Source organism: Pan paniscus, chromosome 11 (assembly GCF_029289425.2).
Source record: "Pan paniscus chromosome 11, NHGRI_mPanPan1-v2.0_pri, whole genome shotgun sequence".
Taxonomy (NCBI): domain Eukaryota; kingdom Metazoa; phylum Chordata; class Mammalia; order Primates; family Hominidae; genus Pan; species Pan paniscus.
The window spans coordinates 4,667,524-4,685,366 of record NC_073260.2 but is presented as its reverse complement, the minus strand read 5'-3'; the positions used below and the strand labels follow the sequence as shown (position 1 = coordinate 4,685,366).

Here is a 17,843-nt window from a genome sequence, read left to right as displayed (position 1 = left end):
GCTGTCTAGGAGAAAAGGGCAAAAGAGAGGGGCTCTTGTTTGTTGAGCCGGGAAGTGCATGGGCCAGTGTGCGGTGGCCACTGTTGATTCTGCAGCTTCCCTCACTGGCCTTGACCCACTGGGATCCACCCTCTGGTGGGGGGTGCCACTGGCTTCAAACCCACGTCCACCTGTCCCCAAAGCTTGTGCTGTGTCCAAGTGGAGTTTTCATCCTGATGGAGGCTGGAAGAAAAGCTCCTGAAAGGCTGTGCTGCCAGGCTCCTCCTGGGCTCTCCCCAACCTTTTCTTTTTTAAAAAGTACTTTATGTTTTCCTCTGCTCTGGCACAGGAAGCCCCTGGCCAGCAGGAGGGGTGGCACTGGGCCTGGGAAAGGTCTGGTGGCCTCTTAAACTTGTTGCAACAGAGATCTGCGAACATGTCCACCAAGCCTGCTGGAAAACAGCTCTTGCCTTCAGCAATGGAGAAAACAGGCTTACGAGCCTGAGTCTGGGAAGAGCATCACGGGCTTGTTATGGTGTGAGTCCAGGAAGCCCCAGCCGGGATCCTTGCTCCCCTGCCCTGGCCGCTGCCAGCGCTGGAATTGAGTCTTAGGGATGACCCAGGGCTCGGCACTGTGTCATCTTCAGCAGGTGGACCGGCAGCTGGCGCATCCTCTCTTCCCACGGGCTGCATCCAGGCCCAGGGCTGTGCGGTGCAGCCTCACCAGGCACCGGCACTCAGCGTTTCTTCTCAAGTCAAAGGCAAAAGCCCACCAAAGCCTTCTTTGCTGGGGCCAGGTGGGAGGTGCCATACATGCCCGAGGGGGTGACAGAGCTGGGTGGGCTGTGCCCTGCTTGGCAGTGCCCTGCTTGGCAGCTGAGAGCCACCCAGGAAATCAGAGAGGCCATGAGAGGCCTGGACGTGGGGTGTTCTGGGTCCCTATGCCGCCCCTCCACTTTGTCACTGTTCCCACGCCGCAGTGGGAAATCCTCAGCTTCTCCATGTTTCTGGCTTCTTGATTTAATTGGCAGAGGACTGCAGCAAAGCCAAGCTGTAGAAATGACACCGTCAGAGGCAGGGACTTCAGAACCCTGGGACCTGGGTACTGTGGAGCCTTCCAGAGAACTGTGGACGGGGAGGGGCTTCATGAATGAGAAATGCAGCTTCGATTTCCCTCCACCCTGGTCTCCTTCAGAGCCCTGCCCAGGCTGCTGTCTTCCCTGCCCTGTCAGCTGGTCATGGCGGGGGCGGGGGTGGCACAGGGCCCTGTCTGTACCTCCTTGTGGCCTGCGCACCAAGCACAGTGCCCGCGCTGAGTCCCCTGGAGGGACAGGGAGTGCTGGGGAGACAGAGTCCTCCGTCTGGGTGCTCCTCTTGCTGAGGGCCTGCTGGGACAAGCAGTGACGCTGCGCCATTGTCTCTGGCGGCCGCCTCCTCCCGTGGCAGTGCCAAGGCTGCAGGTGCCACTGGCTGCAGGAGTCCTTGAAAACCAGCAGAGAGGAAACCTGCGTGGCCATCCCATCTCACCTCCAAACCTTCTGCCCTTGGGAAAAAAGTGGGACTTTCCTCTTGAGCCCGTCACAGGCTGATCACCATTCCTCCCTGGGGAGGAGGGCCAGGCCAGAGAGCGGGGAACCTGATAGCTGAGGAGGCCCACGCCGCTGCACTCAGAGATGGGCACTGTTTAGTAGCAGATGTTGGGCTCTAACTCCAATTGGCATTAGCATAAAGAGGGATACACCTGTTTCTGTCAGGCACAGCTTGATCCAGCTACTCAAACAGTGTGGCCAGTCTGTCTCTCTGCATCCTCAGGCAAGCACTCTCCACCTGCTCAGGAGACAGTTGCCAGCAGCTCCAGGTTCCTGTTCTGTGCTTGGAGCCAGCAGAGCAGGGAGGATTCCTCTTTCTCAAAGGAAAAAAGCCCCAGGACGGAGCTTCCTTGTGCTGGCTGGTCTCACCTCCATCCCTGAGCTGACCGTCTGGGACAGGGCGGTGTCATGCTCTGATTGGCCAGCAGAGGGGGCACGGCCAACCCCGTCCACATCTACTGGGCAGGGCAGTTGCTGGCTGCTGGGTTCCTCCAACTCCCAGGCCGCCCCAACACACACCATTCTGTCGCTGTGATGCCAACTTCGAGTTTATTTTCTCTGCCGGGACTCCCAGGGAGCCTCTTGCTCGTGGGCACAGGAGCAGTGCTTTCCCCATAAAACTGACCTTGTTCAGGGCAGGTTCCTGGATTCGCGCCTTGTGGTAGACGCAGGTCTGGGGTCCTCGTGGTGTGGGGGAAGGAGGCTCTGGCAGATGGGGCCGTCTTTTGTGTTGGAGGGTGACCATTGAGCTCCCTGGTAGTGATCACGGCTTCAGCTGTCCAGAGGTCAGCTTATCCCCTTGCCCTTCCCTGAGAGCCCCTGGATAGAGGGTCAGGAACCTTCTGGAAGGGATGCGGGGGCTGCCTCTCCCTTGTTCTTGGCTCTGCATGGTCTGGCGATGTAGGCAGGGGTCTTCCGGGGCAATGGAAACTGCACACCCGCTGTAAACGGTCATGGGAAGGCGACAGACAGTCCAGGTGGATAACAAGGGGGGATAAACTAGGCCAGTGACATCCCCGTGACCTCTGGAGGGGCCTCAGGCGGGGTGAAGGTTCTCAGGGCTGCAGGGCAGATGTTGTGACCCACCGGTTCTCCTGTGTCATTGCACAGCACACCATAAGGCGGCCAGCTCCGCAGTGGGCCTTCTGTGGCCTTCCAGCATCTGCCTGGGCTGCTCTCCTTACGTGGCCAATGAGAAGAGGTGTCTGGGAGGCTGGGTGTGTGGCCCCTGCCAGCCTCAGGAGCCAGGAGAGCACAGTGAGGAAGGAGGGCGTCGTCAGAGCTGGGCTAGCCCGGGTCTGCCCCTGGTGTGTGGCTGCTGGTGGGGACAAGGATGGGACCCTCCTCCACAGCGTGGTGCCCTGCCTCGCCCAGCACGCGGCTCTAAGCTGGTCCTGGGGCTCTTCTGAGTGCCCAGGATTCACAGTGGTGGGGGTGGGGGTGCTTCCTGTCATCCCAGCTTCCGGGTGTTCCCAGGTGCTCCTTTCCTCTCCGTGGCTAACTCTGCTCCTCCTCTGTCATTTCAGCTCAGCCAGCAGATCTCCTGAAGGTTCTAGATTTTCACAACTTGCCTGATGGAATAACAAAGACAACAGGCTTTTGCGCCACGCGGCGATCTTCCAAAGGCCCGGATGTCGCTTACAGAGTCACCAAAGACGCGCAGCTCAGCGCACCCACCAAGCAGCTGTACCCTGGTAAGTGCCGCACCCTTCTGTTTGGGGCAGTGGGTCCCGTTGGCCCTCTGGCCTCCAGCCAGGAGCAGCGCTCAAGCCTGCGTGGTGGCAGAAGCGGGCTCAGCTTTCCAGGAAGCCCCTCTCACGAGCCCGGCTTCGTTTCACTGTAGTGAAAAGGCAGTTCCAACGGTGGGATTTTGTCCTTCTGGACTGGACTGGGCTTTGTCACTGTCCTTCTCTGCTGGATGTGGGTGGGTGGGTGTGGCCCAGTGCCCTTGACCTTCTATCAGCTGTGTCTCTGGTGGTAGCTGGGCCGCCAGGACTCCAAGGGCAGAAAGAGTCAGATGGGTCCTGAGGGATGGGGTTGAGAGAAACCTCGGGGTCGTGGGAAAGGAAGCACTTCCAGACAGAAGCTTAACTGGGGGCAGTGACATTAAGAGACGATGAATCAAACGTTGTGACTCCTAGCAAGAGCATGGGAGGCTTTTAATGAGAATCAACTGCCAAGTGCCGGGTCTCTGCTTTTAATTACATGCCCGGAGCGGGAAGCAGCATTAGGTCTAAGATGCAGCATCCAACTTGTCCCTGTCACCCAGTCGTGGGGTGGCACCTGTCACAGTTAATTAAACCCTCTGGGCTTATCTGGACATGATTAATGAGCTGGTGATGGAGAACCTCATCGCCTTGACCCAGCCAGTTGCTCATGGCCTGGACTAAAATGAGCTCCTCTTTCTGATTCAGATGAGAAAGGGACAGGGGATGTAGGGCAGGTGAGTTCACTTTATGAGATGCTCTGTAACTATTAGAAGACAGCGCAGCATCTTTTTGGTGGACCTGGAGGTGACCCCGGCATTGAACCCACGATCAGGGCAGTCTTTGAATGCTCCGTGGTGTTTCTGATGATCGTGTCCCCACGGGGCCCCTGAAGGACACCCTCTTTTGAGGGGCTGTTTCTGCTTCCGCAGACGTGCTCTCTGTACACTCATCCCCAGCCATTGCCCAGCCCTCCTTTACATCCATGTGACCTTGAAGAGTTTGTCTCTGAGAGAATCTGGGCAGTTCTTTTCAAGAATGTTTTTGAGAAGGAGTTATTTCAAGAAATACCTTCGAGGCACCAAGTCTCTGCCTTGCAGCTTGGTGGAGGTGAGGTGAGGTGGCCTGGGACCCCTGGCAGCCCACATTCTCTTAAACAGCCCACCTCTGGGTACCAGAGTGGCCCTGGGCTGTGGATCCCCAGCCTCAAGCGTGTGGAACTCATCGGCTCAGACAGCCTGTTCCCGCAAAGGACTGCAGCGGTTTCGTTTCTCCAGGCCTCTGGAGGAGCGTTCATAAGCTTTTGGGAGAGCATCACTTTTGGAATTAGCCACGGAATCCTCACTTGGATCTTGGCCCAGAAGTTGCACCCTTTTCTGCCCCATGACCCCCGGTTTAGAATTCGTGACCTAGAGAGCCTGGGAGGGCTGGTCCAGGGAAGGGCTTAGAGAGCTGATTGCCGAGGACCACATGGACTCTGGGTGTGTGACACGCTGAGGGGCACACTGGGGAAGTAAGCGCTCCTGCTTTCCAAGGGGATCTTCAGCCACTTTGTTTAATCTTCTCTGTGTCACCCAATTCTGGGGTGTGGGCACCACACACTCACTGGACTTTGTCCTTCTCTGCTGGATTATCTTGTGGCCAGAAATATTACAGTATCTCAGGAATACAGGCTAATTATTGGATAAATAATCTAGGATCAGCTGGGTGCGGTGGCTCACCCTGTAATCCCAGCACTTTGGGAGGCTGAGGCAGGCGGATCACTTAAGGTCAGGAGTTTGAGACCAGCCTGGCCAGCATAGTGAAACCCCATCTCTACCAAAAATACAAAAATTAGCTGGACGTGGTGGTGCACGCCTGTAATCCCAGCTATTTGGGAGGCTGAGGCAGGAGAATCACTTGAACCTGGGAGGTGGAGGTTGCAGTGAGCTGAGATCGCACCACTGCACTCCAGCCTGGGTGAGAGTGAGAATATGTCAAAAAAAAAAAAAAAAAAAGGAAAAGAAAGAAATGGCTTGGCCTTCCAGCAGTTTCTGCATAGCAGGCTCTCTTTGCCTCTCTCAGCAGGGACTCCATCCCTGAGCAGGGCTCTTATCTACAGATCAGTTGGTTTCCATGTCTGTTTCCGGCTTTTAACCAGATGCTAGGTGAGCGAGGTTACCGTGACACAGTGAAGCAGTGAGCCGAGATCGCGCCATTGCACTCCAGCCTGGGCAACAGAGTGAGTGAGACTGTCTCAAACAAAACAAAACAAACAAAAAAACCAACACATAATCTAGGGTAAATTTCTGAATAGCATGCGGGATTTTTTTTTAAGTCCATGTTTTTTTAAGTTTTCCAAAGTGCTTCACTTGCTCTTCCAGAGCCTTCTGTGAATTAGCTTACAGAGTAGAGTGGGTTCATATAAGCCAATTGCCCCATTCATGGCAGATGAAGCTGGAGGTTGCTTGGGAAGTATTGAAGCAGGGCTGTCTACGGAGTCCCTTCTGCAGGTCCCAAAGTGTTGGGTTGGGACCTGCAGAGGTCCCAAGGGACACTGTTGGAGACCAGTGTCATAGGACATCATTTGCTTTTGAATTGACGCCGTACCCCGCCTCGCCCCTTCCGCCCGGCCCTCCGAGCAAACTCGCCACCTGTCCTCTGTTGCTGGGACTCTGTCCACCCCACTTGGCTTGTGGGCCCCTCAGTGGAGGGACTCAGAAGCTCACTTCAGGTTTCCTGTTTGAGAAGTGCTCAGTGTGTAGGGGCCACACACAGGAAAGGGCTGTTTGCTTGGGACCGACACAGTCTCGCGTCAGCCACGTGTGGGTCAGCCTAAGCGCTAGGGGAGCTGGAGCTGCACCATGCCCTGTCTCGGGGAGCAGCAGCATCTGCGGGATTCTAGAGACCCGTACCTGCCTGGCAGTTGTAGAGGAAGAAGAGAGGGTGCAGCCCAGGTGGCCACAGCAAGGCCTGGGCTGTGGGGAACTGAGTGGAGCAAAAACAGTATCTGCAAGTATCTCTTGGCGAGAGGGGAAGCCCGCATCCAGGCAGCTGTTTCCCCGGCATCCGATCCCCTGACAAAATCCACGAGCAGGCTCCCCAGATTCCCCGAAGAGCTCACACACCCCTCGGCAAATCAGCAGCCAAGTGGCCCTGGATCACGGGGGTGGGGGTTTGGAGACTGAGCTGAGCAGGTGACTGGGAGCCTCCACCTGGGTGCAGTGCCCGTCCCCGCCCAGGCCGCACAGGCGTTGACCTCTGCCCTCCACCCACACTGGCACCACCTGGTCCTGTATCCCCCACTGGGCACGAACTGGCAGAGTGATCTGGGTGCCAGGGAGACACAGCCATGAATAGAACAGATGGAGCCCGGCCTCCTCTGGCCTGGGAGAGCGAGGTTCCCTAGGCCACACTCCTCAGGGGCACCGCCCTCCCTTCTGTACAGGTGAAGAATCCTGTTCGCATTTTCTGCACTTGGGGGCAGGACAGAGGCTAGAATTTCCCCCTCATTCGAAGAGGGTTTTCTAGTCTTGCTGAGACCCAGCAGTCTGGGTTCTGGGATCTGTCGGACCAGGGAGCTCAACCCTGAGCCACGGTTCCTGACCGATCATGGGTGCTGGGTTGTCCTGGCACCAGGGAGATGAGGCTGCAGGGACTGAAGCCCAGGACTGTGACACAGGGGCTGCCAGTGAAGCGGGGAGGGTTGGGACTTCCTTCCCTGTGGGGTCCCAGGCCTCGGTCCCCTGTGTCTGCAGTGCAGACATCGCCTTACGGTGAGGTGGCCTGAGACCGTGAAGGCAGCGGGCCTGGCTTCCTCACCAGGCGGCCCGAGCTCTGGGATCCACGTCCCCACTGGGGGCCCGGGATGGTGTGCCCCCTGCCTTGTTGACCCAGCACTGCTTGTTTGTAATGACCCAGATCTGAGCTGTCCCCTCTGAGGATGACCAGGCGAGGCAGTGTCCCCCGTGGTCACCTGACTTGGGGACCAGCCCCACCTGAGCCCACTTCCTGGATCAGCACGCATCCTCCTCCTCGGCTCTGGTGCTGTGGGTGGGGTCCCCTCTATTTTGTCCTCTGTAGGTGCCTTTTCCTCCATACCCCTCTTCAGACCAGGCCTCTGAGATTTGCCTCCTACTCAGGACACCCAGGGTTGGGTGGAGGCCACGGCTCTGCCCACACCCCCCTGCCCCTTGGCCGACACCCTGTCTTCGCCTGTGGCTCTCCTGCACCCTGGGGCCTGGGCTCCAGAATCAGCCTCCCTTGGGCAGAATGTCCTGCTGCCCCTCGCTGCCCCCGCCAGTACCTTCCTGCCAGAGAGCGAGGGAGCAGCCAGTTGCGCTGGGCCCTGGGACCCTCCACAGGACTGCGCTGAGTGCTGGACGAGGGTCCCAGGGACGGCCGAGAACAGGGTGCCAGCTGCAGGGGCAGGCTGACGTGAGGGGAAGATGGAGGCAGCAGTGGGAGGGTAGTGTCCTCAGCCTGGGGGCTTTGCAGACCCTCTACTCACTGAGCAGATGCTCCCCACTCCCCTGTACCCCCATAGAGCAGTATAGGGGTTCCCTGATGGCTGAGGGGAGGGGACTCCCATGAAATAAGATGTGGGGTTCCCACCTGGGAATCTACCTGGTGAGACTGGAGACCGTCTCTTCCTCACTCTGTCTTCGACCCCATGGGTTAGTCCAGCCCAGGGAATGTGAACTTCACTTCTGGCCATGACAAATGCAGTAAGTTTGGGTCCAGGCCAGAAGGTTCCAGAACCAAGTTCTCCCTGCAGGGGCTGCCAGATGGCAGCTTCCTCTCTGGAGCCCCTCACCTGTCCCACCCCAATGTGGGACTGAGAGCCCTTCTGGTCAGGACTGAAGACGGCTGGTGAAATTCCTTCTGCAGGGCTGCCTCGGTGCCCCTGGATCCTGGGCCTCTGCCCTGGGCCTGCCATGCTCCCCTTAGCCCGGCCCCTCCTGGGCTGCCAGGGTCCAGCTGAAACCTCAGCCGCCCCCCAGGTTCCTGGCCCCCTGTCCAAAGTTAGCCACACCCCGCATTCATTTCCTATCCTCTGACCTCTTTCTGCCACCCTGCCCCACTGCCCCCTGCATTATTTGCAATTATTATTATTATTATTATTGAGACAGAGTCTCACTCTGTCACCCAGGCTGGAGTGCAGTGGTATAATCTTGGCTCATGGCAACCTCTGCCTCCCAGGTTCAAGCGATTCTCCTGCCTCAGCCCCCCGAGTAGTTGGGATTACAGGTGTGTGCCACCACACCCGGCTAATTTTTTTTATATTTTTGGCAGAGACAGGGATTCACCATGTTGGCCAGGCTGGTGTGGAACTCCTGACCTCAAGTGATCCTCCTGCCTTGGCCTCCCAAAGTGCTGGGATTACAGGCATGAACCACCTCGCCCAGCCTGCAATTATTTAACTAACTGGTTTGGTTTGATGATTTCTGTTTGTATCGTGGGAGTATCACTTTCTGAGGTCAGGGACCATATCTGTGCTTTGTGTCACCCCAGAGCGTGGCACCAATCACTGTTTATTAGGGGATCAGTCACTGTTTATTGATCGCGTGATCCACTGTAGTGAGCAATCAGTATGCTTAGTAACTGTCGGCTCAGTATGATTCAGTTTCAACACAAATGCATTTATTGTACTCCTACTGCATACCTAAAATGCTCTAGTGCCTTTGGACTTCAGCAGAAGTAAAAGTGAAAAGCTCTGGCCGGGCGCGGTGGCTCACGCCTGTAATCCCAGCACTTTGGGAGGCCAAGGCAGGCGGATCACGAGGTCAGGAGATCGAGACCATCCTGGCTAACACGGTGAAACCCCATCCCTACTAAAAATACAAAAAAATTAGCCGGGTGTGGTGGCGGGCGCCTGTAGTCCCAGCTACTCGGGAGGCTGAGGCAGGAGAATGGCGTGAACCTGGGAGGCGGAGCTTGCAGTGAGCCGAGATCACGCCACTGCACTCCAGCCTGGGCAACAGAGTGAGACTCTGTCTTAAAAAAAAAAAAAATGAAAAGCTCTGAGGGAGTCCGGAGCCCACCCCTCAACTGTGACTTTTCTTGGAGAAATGAAACATGAAGTGTTCGACAGCCGACTCCCTCCTCCCAGAGTGCCCGGACAGCGTAGATTATAAAGTGTCAGCGTCCCAGCTCATGTCATGACTTGAATGGGCCATCTCACAGTGACAATAAATCCATTGTTATTTTGCCAGGAGAGAGATTAATGTTAAACATAATTTATCCTTTCGGGTTTTATCTGAGCTGAGAAAATTTGTTACCATAGAGATTTCAAAACTTGAGAAACGGCATTTTAATGAGCTGCAGGAGATGGGGGTTCGTGGGCCTAGAGGTGCCTTGTGCCGGAGACATGAGTGTGCGCAACTCGTTCTTTGATCTTTTAAGACGGAAGAATGACTCTGGCACTCAGGGTGGCGGTGGGGTGGGGACGGGAGCCAGGTGGCCCTTTGCAATGAGAGTGAGGGAGTGGACTCGGATGGTGACTGCGCCATCTGCCCTGGGTGTGGACAGGGACCTGAGTGCTTCAGGTGAGACCCCACCTGGCCCTCAGTGCCCCATGCATTCCCAGGGACCATGTGGGGCTGCCATGGTCCTGCTGGCAGCCTTGCCATATGGGGTCCCTACGGTGGGTGGGCATGGCAGGTCCCACTCCCTTGCCATAGGTGGGACCAGCTAAGGCTGTCATCTCCAGAGTCCCCCGCCCACATCCCCTCATGTGGAAGGATGATGCAAAGCCATAATCGCAGCAGTTTGGGAGGCCAAGGCGGGCGGATCACCTGAGGTCAGGAGTTCGAGACCAGCCTGACCAACATGGTGAAACCCCATCTCTACCAAAAATACAAAAATTAATCAGGCGTGGTGGCGTGGACCTGTAGTCCCAGCTACTTGGGAGGCTGAGGCAAGAGAATTACTTGAACCTGGGAGGTGGAGGTTGCAGTGAGCCGAGATCTCACCACTGCACTCCAACCTGGGTGACAGAACGAGACTCTATCTCAAAAAAACCCCACAAAAAAACCCAAAAAAAACAAAGCTGATGGCTTGTGTCTAGACATGGGAGTCCTGAGCCAGTTCCTCTGTGAAACCTGCCTTTCCCAGATGGCCACACTAACTGTCATCACCCCCACCTGGGGCTGTCCCCAGCTTTGGGGGCAGGTGCCTTGGCCAGGCCCACCTGGGGCCCAGTCTCCTGTGGGAACAGCTGAGTCATGGCTTGGAGCTGGTCAACACAGGGTGCCTGGCCACAGCTGGGCAGCCCTGTTCCCTGTCAGTGCCTTAGTGAGAGATTCGTGACTGCAGGATGAGCCTGCTGCTGTGGCAGCTTCCAGCACTCACGCAGGCTCTGGGTTGGCCTGTGGGGGCCTTGGAGGGTTTGCCTGGAGTAGTGGCCCCTCATTTTGCAGACCCTCAGGAGATCTCCCTGCAGCACCTTACAGAGGATGCAGAGGCTGTGACAGGCAGCATTCTCCTCCCCCTTGGAAGCCTCAGGATGCTGTGGGACGAGGGGCCTTCAGCGTCCCCTTCCTCCCAGTGTGGTATCTGCAGCTGTGCTGGAGTGACCAGGGGCAGAGGCGGTGACGCTGCTGCCTGCCTTGCCACGATTTCGCCAGCAGAGGGTGCTCATGGATAGCCGCCGTGCAGGCGCTGCTGCCGCAGATCCAGACTCTGCTGCCCCATGGGGTCAGGGGCCTCTGGGCCACCTGGTTAGCCTTTGTTCCCACTTCTAAAGAAGGGGTGGGCCTGGTAATGGATTCACGATGGCTCAAGCCCACCCGCCGGATCCCAGCCCTCCGTAGCGGTGCTGCTTGTGGGGCGGCTCCAGCAGCAGGTCCTGGGCCCCCCTTCCTTGGCATGTCCCTGTTGACATCCTGCTGGGACACCGCTCCTTCTGGCCGGTTCTGAGCAGCCCACAGCCTTAGGCCCAGCACTTTTGGCTGGCCCACCGGCATCAATTAGCCGCAGGCCCTCCATCAGCCCCAGGATCTTGGCAGAACTGCAGATGGCCCAGGGTGAGAGCATCGCTGCCTTTGCCACCAGGATCGATGGACAGGAGGGGCTGGGGCTCCCGGTCATGCCCACGGATGAGGGGCAGATATGTGGAGTGGGCTTAGGTGCTTGTGGCTGGGCCAGCCTGGGTCTGCCTTTTAATGACCTCAAATTGCTCCTGGCGTGTGTTGTAAGAGGTAATTCCTCCCGTTAACATACTAGGGATATATTTTTTTTCTAATTTTAAATTTGGATTAAATTCTTTTGATGAATTTCCACTTTTTCTCTGTTTTGCATATCAACCTGGAAATGTCACAAAGTACAATTCTAGTGGCGGTTCGAGGCTGTTGCTTCCCTTCTCCCTTCCTCTCTCTGCTTCCTCCCTCCGTCTCCCTCCCTCCCTCCCTTCCTTGCATGCTGAGTGGTGTGACCCCATGGAGCATACTAAGACGCCTCAGAAGCAGCCTCCCTCCAGAGGCAGCTCACAGCCCAAGAGGTTCTCCTGAGGGTCAACACACAGATGTGTTAGGCGCAGGAGCTGAGGACAGGGTGTTGAGGGCTCCCAACTGGAAGGACCAGTTGTGTTTCATGGAGGAGTTTGCATTTGCACTGAGTCTTGAAGTGGGCAGGTTTGGCCAAGTGGGAGCAGGGAAGGGCTGCAGGAGCAGTTTGATCAAGGGGCAGATGTGCAGCAGATGGCAGTGCCCCACGACGGGCAGCACAGCTTCCCAGGGTCCCGGGCTGGCTTGTTTGCAGAGAGCCATGGCTGGGTGTGGTTGGGGGGGCTCCCCGACTGCCTTCTCACTTCTGTGCTCTGTTCCAGCATCTGCATTTCCCGAGGACTTCTCCATCCTAACAACTGTGAAAGCCAAGAAAGGCAGCCAGGCCTTCCTGGTCTCCATCTACAACGAGCAGGGTATCCAGCAGATTGGGCTGGAGCTGGGCCGCTCTCCCGTCTTCCTCTACGAGGACCACACGGGGAAGCCTGGCCCGGAAGACTACCCCCTCTTCCGGGGCATCAACCTGTCAGATGGCAAGTAAGTGGGCACTTCTGGGCAACTGTCCCCCTGCTGGAGGGGGGATCAGACCAGCTCATACCACTGACCAGATGTGGGGCACAGTAGAGGACGTGCAGCAGCCGGTACTGAGACTACCACAGACGCCGCAGCAGAGGAGAGGGTGCTGGGCTCGGAGTCCTAAAACCTGGGTTATGGTCTTGATTCATCCTCTGTGGCTCTGGGGAGTCACTTCTCCTCCCTGGCCCTCCATTACCCCTTTGTAAAGTGCACTAAAGTCATCAAATTCCCGCCTGTTTGTGTCAGAAGGGACACAGGAAATTGTGAGGTTATACCCAACCTTTTCCAGAAAGGATTTCAGGTATCCTTCAAGGACACAGGTGTGTTAGGAGTGGGAGTGAGCATGAGAAAAAGCGGGTCGTGCCAGCACACTCTGTTGGGTGCAGACCTCAACACCAGGGGTTGTCAGTCTCCTCTTTCGTGGTCAGCACGTGTGAGGTCATGCCCTGATAATCTCCGAACGTCTTCAATACATGATTTCTGAATTCTTCGCCAAGACTTTCAGACAGATCCACTCCTTCCACCATTTCCCGTCCACGCCCGGTCTTCTCTGGCTGCCTGCAGTTTGCCATCGGGGTTCAGAGGGCACATGACGAGTGCTGTCATGCACACAGCAAAATACAACGGCCGCCGCCCTGCCATTCTCCCGATGGCTGTGACCGCACCGCAGGGACCACGCTCCCAGGGACCACACTCCTGGGTCCCGAGCCAGTGCCGAGTGCTGTGTGCTCCCCCTTCCCCCTTTCACTTGGGCTCCCGGCTGGGCTTCCAGGGTTCAGACAGCCATCCTTGTCTGAGGGACGAGGATTCTGGGGAATGAGTAGATCTCATGGCACGGGGTGTTGCCCTAACTTGTCTGATTCCAGGGGCTGGGCCTTGATCTGCTCCGCCCCACCACGATCGTGCAGGAAGTGGGCCTTCTTCCTGTGTCTTGAGGAATTTGCAGCAAAATCGCTTGAGCTGGCATCTGTGATCCCAGCCCTGTCTTCACCATCTGTTTCTTTGCAGGTGGCACAGAATTGCTCTCAGCGTCCACAAGAAAAATGTCACCTTGATCCTCGACTGTAAAAAGAAGACCACCAAATTCCTCGACCGCAGCGACCACCCCATGATCGACATCAATGGCATCATCGTGTTTGGCACCCGGATCCTGGATGAGGAGGTGTTTGAGGTGAGCAGGAGGGCGGACCAACCCCCGTGCCCACCAGGGCACTCCTTCTAGGGAGGCACTGTGACTGCTGTTGGAGGAGGCTCCTCGGGCCGGGACCCGCTGGTGGTCCACTGTGGTCACCGTCTCTGTTGGTCAGAAGCCTCTGCTGCCGTCCTAAGAGATGTCTGTGGCTTTCGGAAATGGAGGGGCCAGAGCTGCTGTCGCCAGTAGGCCGTGTGGGGATGGCAGTGGCCGCCCTTGTCCCAAGGGCCCAGTACGTGAGTCTCCTGGGTGCTGGCTCGGAAAGGACAGGGCCTTTGTCCAGCCTCGTGCTGAGGCTCCTGGAAACCTGCACGCTCCTGCCGTCTGTATCCGAGGCCATCCTGGGACAGGGGCAGCTGTCCTCTGGGTGAGCTTGAAGGGCAGAGCTGGGCCACTGTGTGGACGCACCAGGGAGACCTGTGCCGACCCAACTCGGGCTGGCCTCACTCGAGTCTAGCTGTGTCCAGCCAGGGGCCTTGCTTTCCCGGGGAATGCCTCAGAGGCTTGGGAGTCGGGGCCTGAGCTGAGTGGGCTCTGGGACCCTCACTTCAGCCCACGGAGCCCTTCATAGGTTGGGGTTCTGCGTGAGAGAGCAGGAGAATGCCCCGTCCCACTGCCAAGAAACAGGCCGAGAGCTTCTGCAGGTGACCAGTGATCCCCAGCTGCCCCGGGTGGGGGCGTTGGAGTCACCAGGAGCCTGTAGGGGTTCCAGGGCCCTGCCTCCTGGGGTGCTGGGGCGACAGCCTGCACAGGGTCCTGGACTCTGCCCTTTCCAAGGGCACTGCAGTGACCGTTGCCCCCGCGGCTTGGGTTAGGCGGCAGCCAGGACCCCTCCACTGGGCTTCTTTGTCGTTTATGTAAGTTGGGTTTTGCAGAAGATTTGGTTTTGCACCCAGGGCTCTGTGGCTAAAACCTGTTCGAAAGCCACTGGCTTAAATGGTCTCCAAGGGCCATCCCGGCTCTGGGATTTCCTCCTCCAGGGCTGCAGAGATGGGACAAGTTAGGGCAGTGTCTCCTCCCTAAATCCCCGAGCGCTGCTGTGAGCTCCTGGCTGTGTCTACACATCGGTTCTGCATCCGGCTGCCCCCGTTTCATGGCTGAGGTGGGGTCCCCAGGGCCATGTTTCTTCTCAGTGACTCGGGGTCACCAAACCAGACACCATGTCGACTCAATCTTGGTGTTCTGCCAAGGGCACGTGAAGGAGACATCACACGTACTAGTTCATTTCTGTGTTAAAGGTGTCGATGTCTGCTCGTGGGGACGGGCACGGTTGAACTGGCCCTGGGGCTTTGAGCGTGTGAGAAGAGGGCAATTCTGAAAGTCTCACCTTTCTAGAAAATCATACTGGGGACCACGTAGTATCACTGTGAACTGGACATTCAGCAGAGTGCTGGCCTCAGGGCAAGCCCACCTGGGCTGGACTCCCAGCTCTATCGAGTGTTGGATTTGGGCCTCGGGCAAGCTGCTCTGCTATTTCTCTGTCTTAGCGTCTCTGTCTGTAAAATGGGATCACAGATGTGGCTGCTTCATGAGCTGTGGCAAAGGTTCCATGAGGTTGAATGCAGTTGACACAGCAGCACACTGTCTCCCTTATAGGAAGCCCCGGCTTAATGTCAAATTCAGTTGTTCTGGATATTAATCCAGTGTCAAGGCAGACAGGCAGGACACAGCCCCGCGGCCCAGTGCAGACCGCAGAGGAATGATCAGAGCAGCCACGCTCTGTGGAATGAGATGGGCCTGTTAGAAGAAGGCAGGGGGTAGGTGTGAAGGTGGTGGAGATTCTGCTGAACGTGCAGTTGGCTCTAGGTCAGTTTCCAGGAAGCTGTAGCCTGGGGCTTCGGTAGAGCAGGGCGGGTGCTTGGATCCTGCTGGCACAGCCGGATTTTGCAAGCTATTGAGACACACCCTCCAGGCACACTTCTGAACAGACCTGCCTAGGCGCCTGGAAGGAACTGCGGGCACAGGAGCCGTCCTCAGCCAGGCAGGAGGCAGCTTCTGGGCTATTCTGGGGAGCTGGGGTTAAAAGCTGCCTTGGAGTCACACAGGCTGGGATCAAGTGCTGGTTTTGTCTCTTGCTGGTGGGAGGATCTAGGCAAAGCAGGTGACATTGATGAGCTTTGAGACTCATTTGTAAAACATTGGTCACAGTAAGGCTACCTGCACAGCTGCAGGGGAGGTTCTGGGCTTGGCCTGGGCACCTGCCAGAGTCACCCCCACAGCTGCCTGTTGTTCTGTGGGTCGAGGCCCTGCCTCTGGATGGGAGGCCACGCGGTGGCCTCGGGTTTTTTTTTTTGTTTTTTTTTTTTGAGACGGAGTCTCGCTCTGTCGCCCAGGCTGGAGTGCAGTGGCGCAATCTTGGCTCACTGCAAGCTCCGCCTCCCGGGTTCACGCCATTCTCCTGCCTCAGCCTCTCGAGTAGCTCGGACTACAGGCGCCCGCCACCATGCCCAGCTAATTTTTTTTTGTATTTTTAGTAGAGACGGGGTTTCACTGTGTTAGCCAGGATGGTCTCGATCTCCTGACCTCATGATCCGCCCACCTCGGCCTCCCACAGTGCTGGGATTGCAGGCGTGAGCTACCGCGCCCGGCCTCAGGGTTTTAATATTTGTCATGCAGTCTCTTTTTTGTGCTGTGTCAAATCTTTGTAATTTCTAGTGTGTTCTGCTGTAAAGATTCAGGAAAAAGCTTTATTTTATCTTTAAAAAATTAGGATCCTAAAACAAATAGTGCTTCGTTGATATTCTAACTGAGCAGGAAAAGCTGTTTTCCCAAAAGCAGACGTATGTGAAGAGTCCCTTACCCCAGGGAAGCACTAGAAATCCGTGTTCAGGGCTGGGTTTGCATCCTGGCTCCACTGTTTCCCAGTGGTGAGATCTTCGGTGAGTTGTCTGACCTCTCTGAGACTCAGTTTCCCCATCTGTAAAATGACAATAATAGTACCCACCGCAGTTTTATGTGTGTGGGAGGCACCATGAGAATTAATCCATGAAAAATGCCTATGAGTGGCCGACAGCAAACATGCCAGAGCTTACCTACTTTATCAGCAAAGGATGAAGGTAACGTGTGGTTTTCAAAAGGAAATGGCTCTTGAATGGAGGAGGCTGTTTTCCTACCCTGGCTTGTTCTTCCAGGGAACTGTGCAGGTCTCACTCTGCAGCTGGCGCCTGGCAGGCTTCTGGTCGAACAGTAGGTCACAGATAGGTTCCGAATTCTGTGTTTCTGGTGAGCCATTTTTTCCTGTCGTGGAATTCGATTTGAGCCAGAGTGGCTGCCAGGAACGAGAAGGTTTTATTGACCACAAGTTGTTAATGGTCTGGAGGAGGTGTTTTCCTAGCCCCAGAGTTTCCTGGCTGTTAGCTGTGCTCACGTTGGAAAATTGGACCTGTCTTTCTTAATGAAGTCCAGCAGGATCAGTGATGCCTTCAGCTGCCCCAAGCATCTTTTCTTTTTTTTTTTTTCCTTAACAGTGTGAGGAGGAAGTTCGGTGAGTTGGCCTCAGAGTCCCAGCCACCTTTTGTCTCATTGCAAGTGGAAGAGAATTTCTATTTCTTTTGAAGTTAAAGTGATTTATCTCTGCTTTCCAGCGGGCTCTGCATAACGACACCTCCCATCTCAGTCTCTTGGCTGCTCTAGAAGGCTCTAAAAATGAGGGGCTGGCACTGTTGAGACATATTCCTCCAGCAGCCCCAATCTTCCCCTGGAAGGACAACTTCCACTCATTCAAAGCCAATCTGTTCTGTGTTTAGAGTTATACCGAACAAGGATCACCAAACTCTAAGAGAGTTCGTTTAAACAGGGACTGGGGGTTTTCCTGGGGTGTCTGTGGCCCCACAGAGGCCCCCTTTGTCCAAAGTGATGCATCCTTGAGGGACAGAGGGAGATAGAGACCCTCAGGGCCAAGACACATGTGTCTCCTGCAGTGCAAGGCCAGTGCTAACGGCTGGTGCTGTGCCCGCAGCCTCCCTGGGTATAGACGCGGAGCCTGAGTGTGTGGCTTTGGCCGTGTCAGCAGCCCCCTGCGCCTGCAGACCAGGCCCTCACTGCCTCCCAGCCCCCGAGTCTAGTTCTAGTGGGGCAGCCTTGCCATGCAGGGGAGGTGGGACACTGCTGTCCCTCACAGAGCCACGTACGGAGGAAGTGATGGGCATGGAGGGCATTCTGCCGGCAGGTGCCCCCAGCCTTGGACTTCCTTCCCTGCTGGTGACTTGGAGCCCTGTGTCCTCATCTGTAAAATGGGGCGATAGGGCCAACGCTGTCGGATTTTGGGTTGGTGAGATCAAATCTGTGTTCGATGCGAGTACCTCCAAGGGCCGCAGGG

The 17,843-nt window shown here is 56.5% G+C and overlaps 1 protein-coding gene across 2 annotated transcripts in view; it reads left to right on the top strand.

Annotated features, from left to right (window-relative positions):
* Positions 1-17,843, top strand: part of COL5A1 (collagen type V alpha 1 chain) — a 208,283-nt gene that overhangs the window by 46,222 nt on the left and 144,218 nt on the right. For both annotated transcript variants that reach the window (XM_034929444.4, XM_034929443.4), the window contains exons 2-4: positions 3,095-3,262; positions 12,081-12,294; positions 13,342-13,504. In XM_034929444.4, coding sequence (XP_034785335.2) covers positions 3,095-3,262; positions 12,081-12,294; positions 13,342-13,504 — 545 coding nt within the window. The remainder of the gene's footprint in view (positions 1-3,094; positions 3,263-12,080; positions 12,295-13,341; positions 13,505-17,843) is intronic.